At 40.5% G+C, this 25,308-nt stretch overlaps 2 protein-coding genes across 2 annotated transcripts; one reads left to right on the forward strand and one right to left on the reverse strand.

Moving 5' to 3' along the window:
- Positions 1-130: 130 nt before the first annotated feature.
- On the forward strand, positions 131-10,850 carry LOC103481202 (tetraspanin-33-like). The gene is made up of 9 exons (XM_017310684.1): positions 131-194; positions 779-798; positions 2,698-2,755; positions 3,223-3,350; positions 3,509-3,583; positions 6,869-6,964; positions 7,211-7,339; positions 9,132-9,293; positions 10,586-10,850. The coding sequence occupies exons 1-9, from the start codon at positions 131-133 to the stop codon at positions 10,652-10,654; spliced, it is 801 nt and encodes a 266-aa protein (XP_017166173.1). The 3' UTR covers positions 10,655-10,850.
- Positions 10,754-24,415, reverse strand: ttc38 (tetratricopeptide repeat domain 38). The gene is made up of 14 exons (XM_008436529.2): positions 24,278-24,415; positions 23,952-24,029; positions 22,736-22,817; positions 21,797-21,968; positions 19,471-19,644; positions 18,172-18,247; positions 17,803-17,922; positions 17,628-17,687; positions 17,504-17,542; positions 15,241-15,322; positions 14,773-14,938; positions 13,489-13,648; positions 13,047-13,120; positions 10,754-11,131 (listed from the first exon to the last, which is right to left on the reverse strand). The coding sequence occupies exons 1-14, from the start codon at positions 24,410-24,412 to the stop codon at positions 11,044-11,046; spliced, it is 1,506 nt and encodes a 501-aa protein (XP_008434751.2). The 5' UTR covers positions 24,413-24,415; the 3' UTR covers positions 10,754-11,043.
- Positions 24,416-25,308: the final 893 nt, after the last annotated feature.

Below are 25,308 nucleotides of genomic sequence, written 5' to 3' on the forward strand. Positions count from 1 at the left end.
GGAGGCAAAGTGGAGTTTGAGGTGAAATGAGTTTCACACTAATGGAGTCACACACACACACACACACACACACACACGTTTAGTGGAATCTGACCTGTCAGCCCCCCCTGGTTACTGTCCAGAACCAGACATGGCTGAACCTGCTGTGTCTGTGGCGGATATGAACCCAGCCCGCCTGGGACTGTCAGGGTTACGTTTATATGGAAAATAGATGGATTATGTTCGCCTTCATTCTGCTCACTACTGGAATCTATTTTCATATATATTCAGGATCTTAAAATGCACATAATTATGCATATTTGTTTCTCAGGGAGTGGGAAGTCTTCAGCATAATAAACTCTGCAATAGATTCCTGGTTATTCGAGCCATTTACATAAGTAGATATAGGCACTGAGGAGCTGTGATGACCTGTGTGTCAGACCTCCAACACACACCTACACACACACACATTAAAACTCTACCTGCCTTCATTTCCTCCGCTCTCCTGCTTTACACACAGACCACACCTGTCCCCCCCTCAGCTCCATCATCACACCGCGGCTCATCCAAAGCAACACAAAAACACTGCAGCGCGCCCTCACTGCCATCACAGCCAATCAGCAGTAAGCGCCGCACAGCCGGGCCGTGTTCACTTTGTTTATCAGACACGAGGCACCGGAGTGAGCGCCGCAGCCCTAATCCATCAGGCCTTTGTCCCGCGTCCCGTGGCTCAGCTCACCTCTGCAGCAAAATCCTCTGGGAGAAACTGAATCATCCCTTTGAAAAGGCTGAAAAACAGAGCTGGAATACAATCACTGCGTACGTAAGCATGCCTCACCACCACGCGTGTTCACACACACACGCACACCTACACACGCGCACACACACACACACACACACACACACACACACATACACACACACATGGGCGGTGGAAAACAAGACAGCTAAAAATGAAGTGGAGGTGAGGGTTGGTTCTCCTGCACAACCGATGAAGCCTCTTTAGAAAAATCGTCCCTTTTCAAAAGCTTTGGAAGCAGAAAACACATCTTCTCCATGTTTCTACACCTATTGTTTTGTCAAGGTGCTTTTATTGATTCTAGATTTGTAAAGAAACTGTTTAAAAGCAACGATTTCCTCCTTCTGAAGTTTTAAAGAGACATGCAGGCTTCTAATTAAACCCCAAACCGAATCTTCAGACCTGCAGAAATCCAAAATGTGCTTTTCAAACATAATACAAGTTTATTAAAGATGAAGCAGAATCATTGTTCTCAAACAGACACACACCTCCTAATCATCAGTCAGGCTGTGGGTCTGCAGGCTGGAAATAACAACCAAGCTAAGCAGGTTGTTGTTAAACGTAAGACCAGGAATCAAAGCGAACGGGAGAATTAGAGCCGGCAGCCAGAAGCAGCACCTGTTTTCCTCCTGCAGCCGTTTTATCAGGACGATTATTTAAAGTGAGCTTCCATCTTCAGCAGCTTTCCAACATTTCCTGGAGCAACTCTGGTGCACACAGAAGAAACAAAGTAAAGCTTCCTGTAACCAGGACTGACCTCGGAAAAAATAATCCTTTTAGTCAAGAAGATTTTTTTGTATATTTCACATTTCAACTCTGTGACTTTCAGATAAAATCCCCTAAAAAAACACCAGTTTGTTTGGAAAATGTGTTTAAAGTTCCCTAGGAAAAAGCTGCAATATTAAAACAAAGCTTATCTTCGACATGTTTCAGATTCGGGCGATTAAAACTGAGGGTCACCATTTCCAGCCTTCCATCTGTTCATCTATAACAATGAAAACAAGAAGGTGTGGTTGCCATGGCTGCAAAACGTTCATACGTACATGCATCCTTTGGCTGCATAAACGCTTTGAGCTGTTTTATTAATATTCTGCTTCAAATGAAAGATTTTCTTATCTTCAGGTGTTTTTTAGAACCTGTTGACCCGTTTGAGAATTTATTCAGTCCAGTTATTCTGTCATTTTCTGAGAAACTTTATTCTTCATATTTATGCAATTCGCCATAAATCTATAAATTATTTCAGAAAAAAAAAAAAAAAAATAAATAAATAAAAGTCAGAAATTTTTTCCCAGCCACTATGAGAACACAAAAACTCTTTCACTCATGGTTCGTGGGTGAGTGAAGCTCCCTGTGCATGGTGGGTTTTCTCCTGGTACTCCGGTTTCCTCCCACAGTCCAAAAACATGACTGTCAGGTTAATTGGCCTCTCCAAATTGTCCCTAGGTGTGAGTGTGTGTGTGCATGGTGGTTTGTCCTGTGTGTCTCTGTGTTGCCCTGCGACAGACTGGCGACCTGTCCAGGCGACCTGTCCAGGGAACATTAGCTGGGGAGACACCAGCACCTCCTGACCCCACTGAGGGACAAGGGTGTAAAGAAAATGGATGGATGGGAAGTTAAAATGACTTGTTCAGTAACATTATGACTATATTTTTGGAATTAAACATAAACTCTTAGTCTGGCCCTAAAACTTAGACGTACAACTCACAGAAGGGATGATTGAAATAAGTTACTTTTATAAATTGTATTTGTTGTGAAAAAAATCAGATTTTATTTTTAAGCTGTCTAGTCCTACTTACTGTTGGTTTATCACTAAAATGTGGATGAAACGTGTTTGTTTGTGGGTGTAGAGTTTGGGGTATTTGACCAAACCTTCATGTTCTCAGCGTTCGACTCAATCTGGTTATCTTGTGATTTTGCAGGTTTTCTCGTTGCTGATTGTTGGAATCGGGGTTTATGCCAAAGTCCAGAAAGCTACAGGTACGTTAAACAAAATCACAGATTAAAAAGTATAAAACGGCATTGAAAGTAGAATCCATTAGATATGTAATCATGCTGAAAGGCCTGTTTGGATTATGTTTGCATCCCAGTAAAAATAGAACAGAGATCTTGTTTGCAGCCTGGTGTGAAACACGGGGGGTTAGCTTTTAGCTTCATCCTCCCTCCTCCCAATTCTCACATTTAATTTAGGATGTATATAGTTCATGGACAACAGAAAAGGATTAACCTGAGGCTAATCCCTGCGATCAAACCTCTGCATCTGCTTAATCCTTCAGTTTCAAATCATCATTGATGGTTTCAGAGCGTCAGGACAGTCGGTACAGGAAGGGCCGCAGCAAAAACGGGAAACTGCTTTCTGCAAACAATGAAGTTGACAAGAGATTAGAAACAGGAAGTCTAGAGGATGGCAGCGTTTTAAAGGCAGGCTGTGTTCCCGTCTCTGCCAGACACGGTGCGGGACACGTTCCTCATCGACCCAGCTGTCATCCTAATTGTGGTGGGGGTGGTGATGTTCTTCATCACTTTCTGCGGCTGCATCGGCGCCCTCAGAGAGAACATTCGCCTCCTCAAGACGGTAATTCTCCAAAAAGACGCATCACTAATATTGGCGGCATGTTTTCCTTCCAGTAGCTGAAATGTCTCTAAACCTGGAATCATGTTTCACATCAAACGCCTGACAGGAAATGTGTCACTTGAGATGAAATGTTTTGGTCTTTTTAATTTGTCCTCCAGTTTTCCTTCACGCTGACGCTGGTCTTCCTCATCCAGCTGGTTATAGCAGTTCTGGGCTTTTTCCACTCTGATCAGGTACAAACCGTTCTGGAGACACTTTCTCCACTTTCAGGGCCTTAAAGCTGCTGTATGTAACTTTTATTAAAATATATATTGTTTTTTTTATATATATATATTTGTTAAGAGGGTTGCCATGTTACAGAATAATATGAGACAACTTTGTGTACTTTCTGCTAAACATGAGAAACGACTTACTGTTCCAGGAAAACTGTTTCATCCACTGTCATCAGTGGTCATGCTAACTAGCTTTAGCATTTCTGCCTGAGAGCTGGAGGGGGGCAGCATGATTGACAGCACTATCATATATATATTTTATTTTATTGTATTTATTTTTTGCCTTAATGCAGCCTGTATCTGATCTTTTCAGACAGTCTGATCAAGACAGAATCGATTTTTTCCCAATGTGAGTCAGGCCACTCAAATATGTGATCCTACATCCGATATCTGATCTTTTTAAATGTGACCCGAGTCTGAAGGTCATTAATACTCGACCAACGTCAATATTCTGTGTCCTGATTCCCCAGTCAGGAAGAAAACCAGCCATGGTGAACCATAAGGAGGATTAAGTGGTTAATGTTCTGGCTCTGAATGGACAACAACTTCAAAATCATAAGATATTCTCCGCCATTAGCAGCCATGTTTACTTCTGCCAACAATGAACTCTTCTTTTTTTTTTTCAATGAACTTTATTTAAATTAAATTAGTATACATCAAATTAACATAGTGAAGTATACAACACAATACAACAGTAAACAGAACAGCCAGGGGTGATTAGATAAGAACATGCAAAGACGTACAAATTGAAATTGTCCTTAAAGCCTTTTCATTTGTAGATTCTGCTATTGATTTGATATATAGTTCCATATCTTTAATGAAAAGAGAGAAACAAAGTGTTTTATTAGCAAATTTGCATTTATGAATGTAAAATTTAACAAAGAGTATTAGCAGGTTTATTATAAAGAAATGTTTAGCATCCTTTCTACGGAATCTATAGAAACAAAACATTTTCCCAGCATAAGGAAAAATTCTGAACTCTTCTTCTTCTTCTTCTTCTTCTTCTTCTTCTTCTTGATGGTGGTTGGCAAACCGCTGATCATGCTCTCTAACCTTATTGCTCCCTCCATCATGCATGTGTGGCACCTTCAGGTGGTTTGCTGTTCATATTGGAGATCACATAAAGCTTGGATTTATTTGGTGTGAACGACAACACCAAAAAAAAAAAAAAAAAAAAAATCAGATTTCACAAAAAATCAGATTAGGGTCACTTCAGGCAGCAGGAGGATTGTAGCCTAAGACCCGCCCGTCCTCGCTCTGATTGGCTGGTTGTAGTTAGCAGAGGAGCTTGATTTTTTTTTTTTTTCAATGATTGGCGACTGTTTCAACAAATCAAAAAATATATTTTTATGGAAGTTTGATACTGCAGTTTTAACAGACGCATCATTCATGATTAATGGATATCTTAGGAGTGTCCCTGATTTTAGCTTTTGAGGAACCAGGTTATTGCAGGAATTAATTTTTTAACATGTTCTTTCTCTTTTCCTGCGCATTTCCTTCCTGGAGAAACACGTAGAAGGTTCTGTGCCAACGGTTTCTGGGTATTTGTTTCTCATCTTGACTTTTGCCTCATAAGCTACAGATTTATGCATCTCTCCGGTTTATTCTGGAACCGTGTTTCATCCTAATAGCGGCTCTCGCTTCACTTATCCTCTTCAGTAGCTTCTCCATTAAGGGTCCACTGGGAATAAAAGTACAACAGCCAGCAGGGACGCCGCTGCCGCACATCAGCGCACGGTGGTGATGTTCCTGGTGTTTGATGGCGCCTCTCCGCTGTCGGCGCTCGGACTGCCTGCTGCTAAACAGAGCAGTTTAACAACCCTCCCAGCATCCTTCCTCGCTAAATGATTCAGATGCTTCGGCACTTCAAAGTGGAACCAAATGTTCCATTTCAGCAGATCCCTTAAAGGAGACTTTCCCGCTAATGACACAGTGCGACGGTGGGCTTCAAAGCCCCTGGGCCAAGCTGGAAACAGGAGCAGAAGGAGGCGAAGAGTTGAGGAGGGGTTTTAAAAATCCTCCCACGATTCAGTAAAACGACTGGAGGATAATAGTATTTATCAACATAAACTGTTTCAACACAGTTTGTAATTTGAACAGTTTATGACGCCGTTAGCAAACAGATCTGAGGTTCATTTCCAGCTTAATGAAACTTTAAGGTTCAGCAGGTTATTAGCATACAGAGCCCCTGTTAGCTTTTATTATATCTGAGGAGTTCTGTGATGCTAACTGTAACGTCATCAGCATGTTAAAATAAGAAAATACTCAATTCTGTATAATAGTCGGCCATAAACAGCATGAAGCAACTTCATTCAGATTAATACAGATTGTTGAATCAGATCATTTATTTGACACTTATTCACTTTCTGATGAAATAATAAGAATTGCATTATAATAACTAATGTGTAAGTTTAAGCGGTTATCTTTATCCTGACTCACATTCAGCTGGTTTCTGCAGATGCATCAGATCTAGAATGAACATCCTCGTTCTGCATGATGTCAGTTATTCACACCCGCTGGCCTTTTCCAGATTTTATCACGCTACATCAATAAATGTACTTTATTAAGTTTGACCAACAAAAAGTGGACGTAAATGTGAAGAAGCAAAATGCTACGCTGTTTTCAGCTTTTGTTTTATGAAGAAAAATCTGAAATTTGTGGTCATTTGTGTTGAACTCCTTTTACTATGAGATTGTGGAGGAAATGTTCAGGAGTGAATGTTTTCTCCAGTTAATTACTGGTTTAGATTAAGGCTAGAAGATACGTTCATGTTTCTTTTTTCTTCAGAGGCAAATAATTACAAAAATCTGAGTGAAACACTAAAATTTAAAGGTTTTCAGTCGTCTTTGTTCTGGGTTTAAATTTGCAGCTCATGTTTTGAGGAGGCCCTTCAGGTGTGATTATTATGCTTCATTGTTGCCTTTATGCAGATGTAAATAACCCAAACTGTTGATGAAAGCCCTAGATCGTCATGGAAACTGGTGAATTACTCAGGAGTACCTGGCTGACTTGTGGCAGCGCTGACGGAGTCTGAAATGATTCCAGTTATTATCCATCACCGGCTCTGCTGGGATCTCCCAGCATCTGCAGCAAGACGTTTCCCAGTGTGCCATTAAAACCTCCTCCACTAATTAACGCAGGCTGGAGTCTTCTGACGCTTCACAGTTTAAGACTTAATTTCTTTTAAAAGATGGGAATTATAATATCAAAGCTATCTTTTTTAAATCGTTTTTTCCTCTCTCATAGACCCGAGATGCTCTGGGGAAGTTTGTGAAGAAAGCGATCGTTCACTACAGGGATGACCTGGATCTGCAGAATCTGATGGATTACATCCAGAAAGAGGTGCTGTGGTTTGGCACAGACACACCTGACTGCACCACACAGCAGCTCTGTTTGTGTTTATGTTGGCTTCAGTGAGGATTTTCCACATGAGAAGCTAAACATGCATTTCCTGCAGCTCCATGGGATTCCTCAGGAGATATTCCTGCTCCATCTGCACATCCTGGCTCCAGGGTTTTCCCCTCGTAGACGGCCAGCACGACACCAGACCGTTTCTAAATATACACCTCTGCTCTGTGCTTGGCTCAGTTTAAGTGCTGTGGGTGGAACAACTACACCGACTGGTCCTGGAACCTCTACTTCAACTGCTCCCAGGAAAACCCCAGCTCGGAGCGCTGCGCCGTGCCGTTCTCCTGCTGCACTCCGGTTCCTGGAGAGGTGGGTTCACACACAGCAGCGTAAACAATTCACTACAAAACTGTAACAGAGTGGAATATTGGCTTTACGCACATAAATATCAGCATATTTATGTACCTATAGATCATTATTTTGTAACTGGTGAGGACAGGACTGTGTAAAATAAGCCAGTTTTCCTTTCTAATCCAGGTCTCTGCTCAGTCATATGTAACATTTAAATATTTCTCTATATGCTAATATTATCCTCCATGTAGCTAAAAGAGGATTATCTGGGTTTGTAAGTGCAGCTTACAGTTCAGAGTCATGCTGGATTAGAAGAGTTCAGGTCTATTCCAGGTGATTTCTGCAGATTAACCGATAACTTTTCAAACGCATCAAACTTTATCCGTACAACATGCCGTACAGTCAGTGGAAAACAGTCACAGCAGCATTTGATTCATATTGACCCCAAATATTTCCACTTGTTTGTCGAAACAGCAACTGCTTGTTGCCTGAAGGCAGCAACCTCACATCAGATGGAAGCGATGTGGCGGAAGCAGCCGTCCTCAGGATGAATCACCTGATTTCATCCAGGACAGAGGAACTTTCCTCACCCCAAAGGGAAATGAAATGTCTTCATAACTCGGATCATCCAAAAAAATTCAAAGAATGGATGCAGCTGGTGATGCTGTGGGCCAGAAGAATCTCCTGTAGCAGTCAGTCTTGCAACAAATCTGAAGAGGCCTCTGACTGAGGACATTGCTGCTGTATGACAGCTGAATATCTGGCCATAACGTGTCCCAGTTGTTGGCTTGCTCTGCTAATCCATCTCCTTTGCTTTTGCTGCTCCTCTTATTCTTCAGTAAACCCTGGTTTTTTCTAAAGTTCTGCTGAAAGAATGTAAATAATTATAGATTCCCCTCAAGAGACGCTGACTCTTGGAAAAAAAGCTTTTGGTTTTTTTCTCAAGTTGCTCAAAGGCAACATGTCAGCTGCTAAAAACAAAGATGAGTTATTTGTTCTGCTCCGTTTGCTGAGGAGGTTTGGGACAGGCTCATGTTTACCCCCCAGTTGCATCAGCTCGTCTTTGAAGAACACACTCCATGTTTTCCCAGAGTCGGCTGACAGCTCAGCCGATCTGTGGCTCCTTTGGAAAACCGTCCAGTTAACAATGGGATCAGAAACTGTGTGTATTACTGTCTTTAACTGTTAAAGTGATGCTGGTTGGCCTGACATGGACACATGCATCATGTGCTCATAGCTCACCGGATCTGCAGGAAGTGAAAACATCACAGGCCTTTTTAGCAGCGCTGGCTGTGATTTCACTGAGTTCTAATGAGATTTCATGTTCTGAGCATCAAAGCAAGCTGTCTACACATGGTGTGTGTATGGATGGTGCATGCCAGCCTTTATAGATCCTGCTTCTGTGCATGAATGCTCAATATCGTCATTATTATGCAGACGCAGCGGCACATCATGAAGGTACGACTGAGGGAAACTTAAGACTTCATGTTGAGCCATCAGGCCAGTATTGATTAAACATCAAGCTGTACAGAAAACGGATCGCAGCAACCTTCTCCAACATGGTTGAAAAATCAATTAATTAAACGGCAGAAGAGTCGATGCAGTGCTGCGACCTGCTGGTGGCTGACTGCATGTTCAGGCTGCTGCAGCAGCTTCCAGTCGCTGCTTCAGCCTCACCTGCTCCCTTCATGATGGTTTTCGACTCATTAGGTGTAACGATGATCATCTTTAGTTTTTCCAGCCGCAGTCAGAGCGGCCCAGTGTGGAGTTTAATCATGCATGATGCTGATATTCTCTTTCTGTTCTGCAGTCGGTGATCAACACCATGTGTGGCTTCGGCGTTCAGACGCAGCAGTCCCAGGAAGTAGACGGGTCCATCTACTCTGTGGGCTGTGCAGACAGAGCGGTGTTGTGGATGGAGTCTCACCTGCTGCTGGTGGGCGCGCTGACCCTGGGCCTGGCCTTACCTCAGGTGACCTCCAGCTTAATTCACCTCAGAACCAGAAACAAAAGAAGCTCTTTGGTTTTAAATGAGCCACAACGGGTCAATGAACACGTCAATGGAGGCTCGCTGGGTGGAGCGGCCAGTAATCAACCTATTGAGCGGACAGGCTGGATGCTGCGTTCAAGTAGTTTCAGCAACACTTCATCAATCTGTTCTGAAGCAGCAGCAGACTTTTACTTTCTGAGGATTTTCTAAACTCTGATTTAGGGTGAAATTTCTGCACCATGAGGGAAAAATAAGCAAATTTAATAAAAACCCAAGAAAAGGAATGATTTAAACCAGGTTTATACCAAGAAATAACTGTAAATTAACTACTGTGTGACTTGGTGAGGATTAGCACCAAGTGAAGCAGTAAAACTAACTTTGTCTGAAAAGGAAAATGCTGACGGCTCCCTCCCACTCATGAAGAACGGCTGCGCAGCAGCTTCACTCCCACAGCAATTAGTCCCTTAATATCTGAAGTCAGATTAACGTGTCGGCTGTTATCAGGAGCTGCACACACACATCAAACCATCACGCTGCAGGAGCGCCTCACATGCATCTGACTGCATTTCCCATAAATCCCGTCGGACCAATCACATCAGAGCTGCAATTCCTTTGATGTTTGGGGAACGAACACCGATTGGTCACTTTAAGAACAACAAGGTTTCCACCCAGCGCTGGAAACATCTCGACTAATGTAAATACCAAAAGTATTCAAACCTCAACATTTTTAACAAACTGATTTGTTAAGAAGGAAAACAGTTTTTAATATTTGCAAGTATTGAGGGTAAACTGTTTTTTGAAATTATGAGAATGAAGTCATGTTATGAAAATAAAGACTTGAAAACAGAAGAAACTCATAAAATTACAAGAAGATGCAAAGCTTCAGGTGATCAGCTCGTCTCATTGGTGATTCATATCAAAGTTGATTACTGATGTGTGAAAAGATTTGTCACGTTTATAAAATACATATTAGAGCATAACATTACAAGACGCTCAGCATAGATTTTGTTTATGTTGGACTAATAAAATTATTCAGGTAATAAGTTTCTTTGCATTAGTTCAACTTTGTCATGTGACATTTTTCTAGTGTTCTGCTGCTGCTTGTTCTCCAAACTTCTGAGGCATAAAAGGCTGAATGCAAAAGGTTTTAACGTGAAAAGTTTAAGATGTAAATGAGTTTATTTTCCTGACTGTGCCAAACCGAGAGCAGCAGCAGCATCGGTTCCAACGGGACCTTGAGACGCTCATTACCGCTGCGCTCTGATGTTTTCTAGATTGCCGGCATCGTGCTGTCCCAGATCCTGATCTCTCAGATCCAAGATGAGATCGCTTCGCCGTTTTGAGGGCAGAAGGAAGAAGTTCTGGTCCAATCAGAGTCAACACATCTAGATTACATATCCTTTGGCAAAACTGTTTTCATGCACTTTACTGTGACACACATGCATAGTGCAAAGTGTTTATTTATTGGTTCTCATTACTAATAGAAAAGTGTATTGAAAAAGTTATACATTTGAAAATAAATGTGAATATTACTTTGAACTGTATAATATGACGGATTTTTCAAACAATTTCTTCATAATTTCACATTCAATGAGGAATGAAGCACGTTCTGGTTAACGGGAGCAGATCCTTCCTCTGGGTTTCATGTCTCCTAAACCCAAACAACACAAAATCAGATTAGAGCGGCGCTTTGATGTTTTCACGTGGGACCCGCCCGCGCGCTGCAATCCCTCTAGTCGTGAAGAGCCAGAGCTTTCTGGACCAGGCGCTGGGTCAGAGGGGAGTCGGGCCGCACGGCGTCACGCTCCACCAGCAGACATCTGGGGAGACACAGCAGAGACCAACAGATTCAGCCAGACTTCAAGCTGGGAGAACAACTCCATCAATAATTAAAGTGCAACATGGTGTCAGATATAGAAAGGAGAAAAATAGCTAGTGTTGTGCACACGGGGGACGACGGGAGGTGGACAGTGAAGAGCAGAACCAATCATGTTCAGTAGCTTAAGGTCAGAGCAGAAAGGTCCTTCCACAGCAGCTGACCGTGGAAACGCATCCAAAATGGTCAAAACATTCAGTTTAAATGAAACCAACTCCTACCTGCTAATCAGCTAATTAAGGTTTTGAAAGAATATCGTTTCCTCATTACAAAGGTTTATTCATGAAAACAAATATTTATAAGGTATCATGAAGTCTGTAATTTTTATTTCAAAAGATCACAAAAACAAATCTGAAGGGATTGATTATATTTTCCTGCAGTAACAGTGAACCAGTATAAATTACATTATATGCCAAAAGGATAATTGGAAAAAAACCTGAAAGTTCTGGTCCAGTTCTGTTCTAACAAAGATCCACAGAACAGATCTGGGTCCAGAAGAGTCCAAATGGTCAGTTAGGCTGAGATACTTTACTCTCTTTAAATGAAAGAAGCTAATTCTATAAAACATCAACCATAATTCATGAACGGTTTTATCCTCATTTTGTTTATCAGACATTAAATGAACCAGGTGTTCATTGGTTGAGACTTACAAGAATAGGTCTGATAGATTAAAACTTAAATTAATCTGAAGACAAACAATGTTGAAACGTTTCTAATGTAATAGAAACGTTGTGCAAAGTTCTGGAGAAAGCAGATCATGAACAACCAACTCCTCCTCCTATATAAGATCCATTAGCTGAACATTTTCCTCCAGGCTGATTTGTTGCACTAATTACTGCAGGAGGTTAGTTTTAGGTTTACATGTGGTGCCAACATCTGTCCTGGGTGACGCACTAATTACAGGTGTGCATTCAGGCCTCATTCAGAGCTTATCCTTGAATTACCAACATTCATTAACCGTCTGAATATAATTACATCCTGGCTGCATTAAGGAATTAACTACTGCGGTGATATAACAATACATGCTGCAAATTTCATCACATATTAAAGTTTAGAGAAGGTTACAGCTAAATGTATGGATATATATTTGGAGCCTGGTGTGACGAGACGCACATGAAGCATTAAACCCGACAGATCAGTGAATATGAACATTAATATAAAGTCTGTGTCAACAGTGATACTGAAAATATGAGTCAGGAGGGAGGGAGGGAGGAAGGAAGGAAGGACGGAAGGAAGGAAGGAAGGAACAGCTGGAGGTGGTTTATGTTTTATAAGGAAACAAAGAACTGAGTCCTTTAAATGAATGACACACAGTGGAGCGCACCGCTAACAGCTGTGCTAACCCTAAAGCACTAATCAAACTCCAGTTCTGCTAAATTGCTACAGTATTTAGCAGAAGCTAATGCTAAAAGCTGTACTAAGCTACTTGTCAAACTTCATTCAAATAAAAAGTTTACAAAACAGCCAAATTGTTTCCAAAGTTTGCAAAAATGCCAATCAAAACCTTTGCTCTGCTACCAGTGGAAGTGTGTCCACCACCAATCAGAGCTAAAGGATCCATCACTGATGTTCATAACCTTTAAACATTCCCACATTTTATACTATAAACTCAAATGTATTTTGTTGGGAGTTTATGCCCAGATGACACCAAACAGAAAATTTACAACTGATTAATACTATCAGTTATAAAAGGGCTTGAATTTATTTCCACTTAGCAGATAAACACAAAGTGCCAGAAAAATGTAAAGAAAACTCCTGAAAACATTTACAATGCTCTGTAAGCTGAAGTTTTTTTGAATTGTGAACAAGCCAGTAAAAACAGAAGAGAAACGTGTAATAAGAGGCGAGTTGAACATTACCTTCCCAGTTTGTGATGCTGCTTGTTGTCAGACTTCATGGCTGCATGAATAAGCAGCTGGTTGAACAGGTCTCTCTGGAAGAAGCAGTGGAAAAAGCCATTAGAGATGCAAACCTCTGGCTCCACTGCAGCAGCAGCAGCTTCTGCTCCGCATACATTGTTCACTGCAGGACCTCGGAGAACTCGTCTGAACATGGAAGATAAAATGCATCAGCGTCCATCACAAAGATTTATTATTCATACGATGGTGCACTGTGCTCTGCATCCTCACACCACATGCAGCACAGCAGGCTTCACTTCTGGAAACATTTATACAACAGATTTCTGGTTTTTCCTGAATAAAACAACATGATCAATGAGAAAAAAAACTCGAAGTTGGACGTTGAACTGTTTGCTTTGTTTTTAGACTTCTCTGTAAAACGTATCCAGTCTGTTCTCCTCACCTGAGCGTCGCTGCCACCGATGTCCACCATGCTGTAACGTAAAGGATGCAACAGCGCCACAGCTTGGCTGAAGTTGCCCTGCTTGTACTCCATCATAGCTTCACACATCGGGATGCCTACGCTCTTCGCCAGCCGATGCTGCTGATTGTCGCCCGGTTCCCTGTGAGGGGAAATAGTTTAGACACAGGAAACTGTAGAAAAAGAAAAAAAGTTTTGCTTTTGCAGACTCTAAAGAATATTCAGGCATTTTTATCCATCTATAAAGGAGAAGGTTTAACGTCACCTAAGGCCCAGCACTCCACACCACAGCAGTGCGATACGTCAGAAGCTACAAAGCCGTAATCATGAACGCTGCTTGAGATGGGAGATGCAAAACTGGAAAGTGATGAACTGAATAGAGTGATGTGAAAAGATATTCACCCCGTAAAGACTTTGTTCTGTTTTTGGTCTCACTAAAAAGTTAAGAATCAAATAAATTTTGATACCAAACAAAAAAATAACCTGAGAAAAAAACTGTTTTTGGTTCAGTTTCTTTACAGTCGACTTCATCACTCATATCTAAAAAAATGAAGAAATATTTTAAACCTGACTGACAGCAGGAAGTAGGCCAAAAGATCTGAAAGCAGCACATTTGAACCAGATCTGAATTATTCAACAACAGATGAGGAACAAAGAGCATCGCGTTGAGAACCATTATCCACTCAGTGAGGAAACATGGAACAGCCTCAGCCAGGGTCAGAGGTCATGTTCCTACAACAAGACTGGAGTCATCACATATACTGGTCCTCCATGCAGCCAGTCGACCTTTACTGCATAATTAAAATAAAACACTTTTTTAGAAATATTTTATTCTGACAATTAATTTAATTGTTTTCTCCTCTTCATTTTCATTCTGATTCCCGTCAGTAAAAGACTTTTAGTGCAACAAGAAACTGTTTGATAACCTGAAACATTAAATGGGACAAAAACAACAAACAGTAAATCTGCAGATTTTAATCCAGCTTCAGTTCACTGGATTACAGCTCAACACAGTTTGCTAAATTAAAACTGACAACTTTAGGGAACAAAGAATAATCATTTTATATGACTAAGCTAAATCCTGTTGGTGTTCAGCATCTGTTGCAGAGGGAAGCCCCGCCCCTTCCTCCAGCCGATGAAGCTGCTCAGAGTCTTCCTCAGTCTTACCTCCCACGCTCTGCCGCGTTTGTTTCTGTGTTACATAAAAGTCGAATGCAACACGACAGCGTGGAGCTGTGCAGTGAAGAGAACTGGGACGGAACCAACCTGGCCAGTTCCTGGAGGCCCTCTAGGAGGTGCCGAGCGGCCCCGTCCTCGTCGGCCCCCAGCGCCACCATGAGGAAGTGGAGGTCGTTGAACAGCGTGACGTGGTCGTCGGTGTGAGGCCGGGTTACCTGCAGCAGCTCCCGCCAGCGCTCCTTCACACACACACCTGCAACAGGAAGACGTTTCTGACCCCAACCAACCAACATGGATAATTATCCTCATCTCTGCTGCTGCTCTTCAGACGTTACTAGTAAAAATAAACCGAGATCATTTCACCTCATCAAGTCTTCTTGCTTTCAGACTAAAGTCTTAATTGTGTTAAATTAGACATGACAGCTGGTCATTAGCAACATATTAAGAAAAAAAACTCAATTTATTTCTGCAAGAGGATTTAAATTAGAAACCGTTCAACAATATAATCATTATTTCCCATATTCTGGCGATGCCTTCAGATAACGTCACACCAACCTTCCATCTCCAGTCTGTAGAGCATTGAACAGGCGTCTACGATGTCGAGCATGGCGGCCCCGGCTTTACAACGCTTGAATATCTTTAAAATAAAAATCATCAGTATTTATGTAAAAACACTGAAGGACAGAAAATATTACAGCCAAAGGGGAAAATTACTTCCAGAAACTACATTAAATATTCAGTTTTAATTAGTAAATGTTTCCAAATCAATGTTTCATCTCAACTAAAAGAAAACGGATATAAATATAAATGTGTTTTTAATCTGAGGAAAGGCAGGACACCCTACCTTCCTTTTAGTTGAAATAACTAAGACGCTTCAAGTCTCCTAATAAGATTCAGATCTGGGCTTTGACTAGACCAGGACGCCTCTTGCCATGTTGCAGATCTTTCATTTTTATTCAGATGGTAGAATCCTGGTGGATTCAGTGACGGTGGGCTGCACTGGTCCTGCTGCAGCTAAACATCCCCAAAGCATGACACTTCCACCGCCATGCTTAAAGGTTACCATGAGCTTTACTTCCTGGAATGCTGTGATTTATTTAGGCCAAAAGTTTCCTCCGTTCTGGAGTTTGAGATATTCAGGCTTAGACTCGCCTGTTCAGACGTTGTTATTCCAGAAGTTCTGGTCTTTTTCTATGATCTCTCTGTCTGACCTTCATGTTTTAATTACAGAGCAAAGGTTTTCTCCACCTGTGTGGAATTTTTTGGCTTTTAGGAAGAAGTAAATAATTTTATCCTCATTTTTTATACAAAAATACAATGTAACTTTTATCTGTTAACATGAAAGTCACATGTAGATATATTATAAAAAATATTTTCTTTTTATTTTCCACATCTGCATAAATCGTAGTTTGTAACGCAGCAGAGCAGAATCCAGTGACCTCATGAAATGTTTTTTTTGCAGGATTCAGAAAATAACCGACGTTCGTCTCACACCGTCTCATCCTGACTAACTCAGCCCTGGCAGCCGACGCCGAGGCGCCTTGTGGGGGTGGTTCTTTGGCTCTTACATCTTAAATTTGGATTCAACATTTATCTGCAATTAGCTCTCGACTCACAAGAGGACCACGCCTTTCTTTAAATCTGCATGCCTGGTGTTTTGATGCTGTGTGACTCAACGCTGCAGACGTGACTCCAGCCCGTTTGTGCAGACATCAAGAACATCCTGCCGTAGCTCTGACTGGATGTTTGAAGCCTAACTTCGTCCTATTTACTTTTCTTCAGGCAAAATGGGCCAAAACAATAGATTTAATGGAAAAATAGCCAGAAGTCTTGCTAGACGCGTGTTTTGAAAAAGAAAGCAGTTATATTTTATTTCTGTCATATTCCATAACTGGAGTCCTGAGAAGGACACGATGTTCAGAGACACGATGGAGGAGAGGAGGGCTGATAACGGCTCCCAAAGCCAGAAATGGTTTTTCTTACATATTTTCTTTATTATAACGTTCATAGTAAAAGCTAATAACCAAAATGCCTGAAGCCTCCATGTCATGTTTGAACCGATTTGACCAAACAACTAATTAAATGCAGATAAAAATGAACAGATATAATTCTAAAGAGAAGTTTGCTTTTGTTAAGACCACATAGATCTCCACAAAATACTCAGTTTCCTTCTTTAATGTTGCTTCTAAAATGTGACTAATGAAGTGCAGTTGGTTTGATGCTACACAAAGTGGGTCATGGTTACATTTTTATTAGCTTATAAAGGCAGGTAGCTGAGCTAATCATTCAGAGGAGATATTTTATTACACTGGGTTCATATTTTACAGCTACTGATAACAGCATCAATGAATGTTAACACCGGGAGTATAACAGCATCCATGATGTGAGAAAACAGCCTCATCTTCGAATTTAATAAAACATATATTGGTTATAGTAAAAATGTGGGTCAGAGCCACGAAACCAACCAGGAATATCCCAGAATATCCTGAAAATTTCCAAATTAATATTAACTGATGAGTGTTATGTATTTTCCAGGCACAATGAGCTAACTATGATAGCTTCAGTTATGAAAATGCTGTTTATATCAAACATAACTGGAAAGAAACTTGAATTTCTACTGGATGCCTTAGAACTGGTCTCTGTCTCTTTAAGAAGCTCCTGCCCTTTATGCCACTCCGCCTTCAAGATGTCATCACAATCCAGGTATGTTTCTGATACATCATGTCATATCATGATATAAAGCTCATAAAGTTGATTTTTCATAGCCTGCCCCCTTTAAGCCTTCAACTCGGACCTGGACCAGGCAACTCAAACCCACCTGGGAGTCGTAGATCTGCAGAGCAGCTTCATATTCCCCCTGCAGAGGATGAAGCAACAAAAATGTCACTACAAACTAGAACCTAAAGATAATCAAATCTAAATAAAGCCATGATTGTCCTCACCCTCTCGATGAAGGATAAAGCCCAGTGCCAATAGTTGTGACTGGCCAGCATGTCAGACCCCTAGAAATAATAATGGCAGCTTTTTCATATTTATTTTCCAAATATTTAAACCTTAAACTGAATTTTCTACAATGTTCCAGATATGATGTGATGAAAAAAAAAAAAAAAACGCCACCTGCCAGTCTTTCTCTCTGCTATCCATGAAATTCACGACTTTGTCCACCTCTGCCTTCATCTCATAGACGTGGGCCACAGAGTGGACGGCCCAAGCATCATCAGGGGTCAAGGCGAGACCCTGGAACAAGAAAGACCAATTCACACAAAAAATAACTGCAGTCCTCACTTTAAATAACTTATTTTGAAATGTCTCAGCTCTTTTCTCGTGGAGACTCTCATGTCACAGCTGCTTTAAATGCATGAGGCTTTCAGAGTGAAGGGTGGCCGACTGACACAATCAGTCCAGGCAGATAACCTCAGACACACAGCTGCTGTGTTGTCAACAAAGAAACGCACAAAGAAACCCATTACCAGCAGAGACGCTCACCTCCATGGCCACTTTCAAAGCCTGGTCGTAGAAACGAGTCTCCAGGAGGCCGAAGGAGTATTGTCCTTTCAGGTAACTGAAGGCAAACAAACTTTTAGAAAATACTGGAAACAATGTACTTTTAACAGAAAAACAGACATAAAACACAATCTGACTCAGAGCAAATAAGCCTCTTATAATGACACATTGCATTATTTAAAGCGTTCCCTTCCCACACACTGGTAAACACGTGTTCCAATTAAATTCATAATTCATTACAGTGGGAAAATCTCACACTGAAAATCCCTCATTAAGAAACAAATATAAAATTTCAAAATCTCTGGGGCAATTCTTCACACGTTATAATTCCTAAGTAGGGAAAATCTTTGACTTCCTCCATTTCTGGGATTTAAATGATACATGGGCTCATTTATCTTGGGCTCTTTCAAAATGGGGAAGACAAGAGAAAACTATTCAGGTTAGCAGTGGTGGACACCGCTAACTAGCCTAGCTGTGCTAACCTGAAGCTCTATTATAGTTAACATTTTCCAACACGCCTTTATACATCGTATTTATGTTTAGATCTTGTTCTCCTCCGTCTCCATTTTACTTTGTTGCTGTATGTTTGAAATAAAGTCAGTGAAATGTGGGGAGACAAAGCAGAACTGCTGTAAACAGTCTTCAGCCCCTTCAAAATAAGAGCATGAACATAAACTTCAACACAGATGTTGAACTTTATTCAACTCAAACTTTAAAAAACAGCAAAGTAAAATAGTTTTACAGGATTTATCAGGAAACATTTGAGGAAAGTAAAGTCCACTTTTAAAGTCAGCAAAATAAACATTTAGCTCCACTATTGGCTCATCAGCAGACGTGTATCATCCACTGCAAGTCTGGTAGAAGTGTTGATATTTATAACAGAAATTTTTGGTGGAAATTTACTCCTCAATCATTTTTTTTTTAAATCTACAACAGTCCCAATATGCCAATAGAGCCCAAAGTCAGAGGTCCAATCAGGAGATTCTACTCATTTGGCAATTATGAGCTTTTCAGCAACAAACACTCCTGCTGTGAAATATGGAGACATGTATCTCTGTTAAGCATAGTGGAACATCTGTGATGCTGTGGGCCTCTTTCTGTTCAGATATGAATCTGATGGACTCATTTCAGAAAACAGGTTATCATCGCATCTTCCAGAACAACAATGACCCAAAACCTTCAACCGGAAATGGTTTATTAGATTGATTTATGGTTAAACTCACAGTTACAACAGCTTCACAGTAAACCAGCACCACAGAACCGGTAAGCTGGACCGGGTACCTGGACAGCGGCGTGTGAGGCTTCCAGTGGGGCAGCACCCTGGCCACAGAGTCCCTCATCTGTGATTGGGCCCCCATGTAGAAGTAGGCGTCGTGGGCGAACTTCAGAGCCAGCATGTCAGTGGGATGATCAAGCAGGATTTCCTCCCACACTTCACAGGCTTTTGGGAAATTCCTACAAGAGAAACGCGTCTCATTGTTAGAGAGAAATCAAAAAGTTGTGGAAGACGTTCAGAGAACAGCAGGAGGATCACAGAGCTTTGGGGAGAAATGAGAATCCTCTGAGGCGACGTTAAGAAACCAAATGTCTGTTTAACGTTACAGGATATAATAAACGTCCAGCTGTCGTAGAGTGACTGTCGTGAATTCTGCGTCGGGTTCTGCTAATCTGGAGCGCATGACTGAATCACATGCAGACAGAGAAAGAACAGCTTCATGAATAAAAACTATTTCCTGATAAACTATTTCTAATCCGCTCACAAGCGACCCATTTCCTGTGGCACAATGGAACCCACGTCTTATCGAACGGGACTTTAACAGACCTCAGCGGTGACATGGACTGGTAGAATGATGCACAGAGTCCCGTTTCAAAAGAACATCAAGATTTCAGCAGCGAACATGAAAAATAAACCAGCAGTTCCTGGTTTGCAGTCCAGACTTTTCTTCTTTTATTCATAAACCCCAGCATGAAACGGGGACTCCATCCTGCCCACATGGCGGATACTCTGGCTAACAACAGGAGCTCAGACGGGGATTTCACACTCAAGGAGAGAAAATTTAAAAAATCAGCAAGTAATTATTACCCTAAGCATGCACACTCCCTCCTCATCTAAATAAAACCTTTACTGAAGTTTTAACAGTGACATACTTCGCATTTTTGATTGATTGATTGATTGCAGAACAGCGCCGCTCTAGTGGCAGCTTGTTAGAGCAGCTCTGAGTTTGGTTTTCTAGACTTCTGTTCACTTTTTTCACTTCTACACGTTATGACAGCAATTAGACAATTACTACTCTTGTTTGGATGCTCTGCAGCCAGCAGGATTTTTGCTCTCACTTTTTATCTTGCACAGTCATGATGTGTAACCGTGGCAACAAAGTATTGTTTTTACAACAGGGAAGAGCCGGAGCATTCAATCTTCTCTTCCATCCATGAACAGATTTAAAGAGGAGTGGCAAAAGCAAAGGAGATGGATGAGCAGTGCTTTCCAACATGGCGTCATCCTGGAAGTTGAGCTGTTAGCATGTCATGACGCTATCACGCAGCAACAACCTTCAGTCAGAGGTGTCCTCTGATTTGTTGCCAGACTGACTGCTACTGGAGATGCTTCCTGCCCACAGCATCACAGCGACGCTTTGCACAAACTTTGATCATATGAGTTACGACAAATGTAATAATTATCTTGCAGTTAAAAAAAACAAAATTACTGATTTGCAAACTAAGTTCTTGGTATTTTGTTAATCTTGAGGATTATGGTTTATAGATGATAAAAGCCCAAAATTCACCTTCTCGGGAAATTACAATAAAACACAACAAAGTTCCTTTAAATTGGGGCTAAAAAAACGACCTGTTTAAAGTTGACTTTGATTATTAATAACCCAAACATTGATTAATATATGTGATGATTTGGATGATGGCATTTGACAAAATGTTTGTTGATTTCATAACTAGTTACTCTGTTATGTGTTTATGGTGTGAAGCACTTTGACCTGCTTTGTTTCAAGTTTATTTTTATAGCATTTCAGCAACGAGGCAGTTCAAGACGCTTTACATGATAAAAACACAAAAATACAAAGTCATACATTACATATGGTCAAGTGCCGTCGTTGCACATCAGAATGTTAATATTTCATTTATCAAAAGCAACTCTAAACAGGAGGGTTTTAGTCTAGATTTACAGACATTCAGTGTTTCGGATGTTTTGCAGTTTTCTTGTCGCTGAATCGTAGGACAAAAATATTAAAATGACGAGTCATGGCCACCTTATGGCCGACAATAACGGCTCAAACATGTTTATCACAGCTAATTCATGATTAATGTAAAACTGCTTTCAGCATTTCTTCAGATCATCTTTGGTAATAAAAGCACAAATGATATAATTTGAGTAAATAAGTTTTATTTTATTAAACTGATAAATAAGGCACCAATGTTTTTACAATTTTTTTAGAAGCTACATCTTCCTTATCTAATTGCTCTCAAAATGACTAAATGTGACATTTTCAAACATCCAGCTGGTTGCTGCACAAACGAAACCTCTTTAACAACCACCCTCCCATCCCTGATCGAACCTTTTTGGGTCGGACCGCCTGCAGCTGGTTCTGGATCTTACCCGCGTGAGAAGAGCTCCACAGCTTTGGCATGGAGCTTCTCCCGGGGAGAAATATCCTGGCTGCTGGCAAGCTCCACCGTTCGCCTCACAGCGCTGGCCAGGCGCTCGTCCAGCCGGGGGCTGCTTGTCGTGGCAATCAGCTCCAACCCAGTGCTGATCACATGGCCCATAACTGAGGCATCAATAAATTAATAATAATATTAATTAATAATATTTATTTTTCCTTCCCATGGTGCAGGAGTCAACATGAAAAATCACATGAAATCACATGAAATCACACGCTCTTCTAAGGTTCTGTTGTTTTGGACCCAGAAGGGTTCTACAGACTTTTTAAAGTTTCATTTCCGTCTCCGACTGCAAACAACAGATAATAGTGATATGAAAAATACAGAAAAGGTTAAAAAACAACAACTACTGGTCAATCAAAAACACCAGACATCCTACACTACAGTCACCTGAAGCTCACGGCTTCATGTGCTGCGATCTGAGCTTTAATATTTAATATGCAGCCAATAACTTTGCTAAATGCTGTTATAAAAGCAGGAACCATAAACACTTCAACTAAATTTGATTTTCAGCCTGGTGCAGCTCAGTTGCTTTGCATCTCCTCTGTGCATTTTAAAATTAAAGAAGGTTTCCATAGCAACACAAGCTAAATGCAGACCAAGTAGAACCACCTTTAGCATCAATAACTTCAAGTATTTATTAATGTCAAAGAAATCATCTTCTCTTCTTTCTGAACAACAATAAAACTATTTAATTCAACCTGAAAACTATTTTTGCTAAAACTCACAAGAAATGCACTTGTTAATGACCTCTGGAGCTTTCAATGATTAATCTTAGCATTAAACTTAATCCGATGCTTGGATTTTATTCTTTGGTCGACTCCCAGTGAGGTTTATATTTTAGTAACTTGTAAAGAATAAAGAAGTTATTTACCAAAGTTGGGGTCAGCTGTCTGGATAGCAGAAATACATCCTTCAATTCCTCCCAGTGTTTCATCATTCCTCCATTTCACATACTGGACAAGCAGAAACAGGTTTAACATCACATGGCTCATTTTTAAAGATGCACTCAGCTTGGGGAAGAAAATTATAATCTTTTACGTGTGCAACAACATGCAAATAGAAATGGAGCAGGACTGAAATAAACACTTGGTGTTAATCCATAAACCTCCGCAAAACACTATGATCATAAATTATGTCAAGCAGTTTCCATTAGATCTTCATATTTAGCTCAACTTGACGACTTTTTAAAACAAAGCTCAAGCCTTTTTTATTCAGGCAGAATTTGAACATCTAAAAATGACCTAATCAGACCGTATCCATTTAGTTTCAGTTTTTAAACCTGATTTTTATGTTTTCTTTTATATACTGATTTTGCTGAATACATTGATCACCAATATTGTGGCTGTGTAAAGGTCTATGTGGATAAATATTGATGGTGCTTTAATCAGTATTAAATATCATATTAAAATACACGCAGTTTGTTGGAGGTTCAGTGTTCACCTTCATCATTTCAGCACAACAAAAGCTAAAAAAAATATTTAGACGTCAACAGAAAACATTTTCAGCTTGTTGGTTCCCATACATACTCTACTTTTACTGTCATTGTGTAAATTGGTATTTTGAGTGATTAAAACATTTTTCTGGACAGTTCTGATGGTGATAATAATGGCAAATGCTTTCTTCACTCCGTGACCTTTGACCTGTTAGGTGATATCTTTTGTGTTTGTTGTGAAGATCTGTGGCCTGTAGACTCTGTCCAGCTGGTTAAATATTACATTCATATGAAAAATGATATGGCGCTTCAGAAAGTCACCTGATATCAATATTGCAGTCACGATACACATGCAATGTTTTCTGCAGCTCTGATTCAAACTGTGCAAATTCATTTTCATAATTATCCTCATTTACGTTTTTGTCTTCATTTGTGGTGGTGAAATGTGTGAAAACACAGGTGTAGAGGAGAAACAGCGCCTCCTACAGTCAAGACGGCTTCATAATTAAGTTCCCGTGTAGAAAACACATCTGCAGTGATTACTAATTGAAACAAATGTAAATTTTCCAGCAGTCTGTTTTGGACCACATATTAATCATAATTTATAAAATAGTCACGTGTGGGTTTATTTGTAAACAGATGCTCGGGAGGTTACCTGTGTGAGAATGGCGTCATACAGTTTGGACGCCTCGTTGCTGCTGGTCGATAGCGGGAGAGCCTCATCTTTCCACGCCTGCAGAGCAGATGACAAAACTGCACATCTCCCAACAGAAAATTTACTCAGCACAAATATCCAAAGTTCATTTTAAATGGAAAACTTTGTTGCTTCACTTTCCAGACCAAGCTGACTTTGATTAGCTCAGCAGGAAAGTTTAAAGTCTCTCTTTAACTTTAGCGAGTGCAACTTCACTTCACAGCGAAAAAACTATGAATTTAACTAAAATAAAAATTATTACTGCATCTGTGGTTAAAAACGCTCACCTGACAGTCCCTGAAACTCGACGCAATCATTTCTGACGTTCCGTCTGCAGCTGTAGAAAACTCCTCCTCCTCCTCCTCCTCTTCCTCAGTTGTTTCCTTCACGGATTCCTCAGCGGAAGTCATATATCGCTTCATTCGCTTTCACAATAAAAGCATGAGACTTTCTGCCTCCAATGTAACAGTTGATGATGTACAAGTTAATCTAAAACAACAAACAAACAAAATATAACGAAAAGTGGCGGGGTGTGATGTCTGTCTGTCTAATGCACTGCAGATAAATACAGCAAGTGTCAGAAAAACCCGTAAAGAGCTTTAAACCACTAAGCAACAGCTAGTTGTCCCATCATGCATCTCTGTTGTTCAGGTCAACAGCTAAGACACAAAATCCTCCCCTTACAGACAGTAGAGAGAGACAGGCTGTTCTGGTAAACCTAAATAATTTTGGTTCAGATGATTTCAGAAGATTAGATCTGCTCAGTTTGAGTAAAATACAAACGGACACCAACGAAATGGAAAATGTCAAAGTGGAATATGAACAGATCAGTGTGAGGTGATTTAATAAAAAATTACCTGGTGTCCATGCAAATCAGTATTTTTAGTGCGTTTTTCCTTATTTGGTGGGAAGTAAGATTCATGGAAAGAACTAATTTCAAGTGGGAATAAAAGTAGGGAAAATAAATCACAACAAATGAAGGGTAACAGAGTGTATAACAGGTCTAGGGCTCATTATATAGTGATGGTTTTGCATGCTGCCAACCCAACAGAGGTAACTGACCTATATATTTGTTTTCCTGAGGAAGATTCATTAGGAACTTATTAAAATCATAAAATCCTCAGTCTTTTTTATTACATGACGTTATTAATAAACTCTACATTGGCTGTTCAAAGTCATTTTTGAAGCTGACTCTGTCTGTTGCTTTTGTATTAATCAGTTTTCATGTTTCTCATTTGTTGTTAGGAGTACATTTCTGCTTTATTAGTGAATAACTGCATGTAAATGATGCTTTGCTACTGTATTTTTTGTCTACAAC

Source organism: Poecilia reticulata, linkage group LG19 (assembly GCF_000633615.1).
Source record: "Poecilia reticulata strain Guanapo linkage group LG19, Guppy_female_1.0+MT, whole genome shotgun sequence".
NCBI classification, from domain to species: Eukaryota; Metazoa; Chordata; class Actinopteri; order Cyprinodontiformes; family Poeciliidae; genus Poecilia; species Poecilia reticulata.

Coding starts and splice junctions, on each gene's coding strand:
- LOC103481202 (XM_017310684.1), top strand. CDS start 131: ATGGCTGAACCTGCTGTGTCTGTGGCGGATATGAACCCAGCCCGCCTG. Junction 2,756..3,222: donor CAAAGTCCAGAAAGCTACAG/GTACGTTAAACA, acceptor CGTCTCTGCCAG/ACACGGTGCGGGACACGTTC. Junction 9,294..10,585: donor TGGGCCTGGCCTTACCTCAG/GTGACCTCCAGC, acceptor GATGTTTTCTAG/ATTGCCGGCATCGTGCTGTC.
- ttc38 (XM_008436529.2), bottom strand. CDS start 24,412: ATGAAGCGATATATGACTTCCGCTGAGGAATCCGTGAAGGAAACAACT. Junction 22,818..23,951: donor ATGACGCCATTCTCACACAG/GTAACCTCCCGA, acceptor CTGCTTGTCCAG/TATGTGAAATGGAGGAATGA. Junction 17,543..17,627: donor CTTTATCCTTCATCGAGAGG/GTGAGGACAATC, acceptor CATCCTCTGCAG/GGGGAATATGAAGCTGCTCT.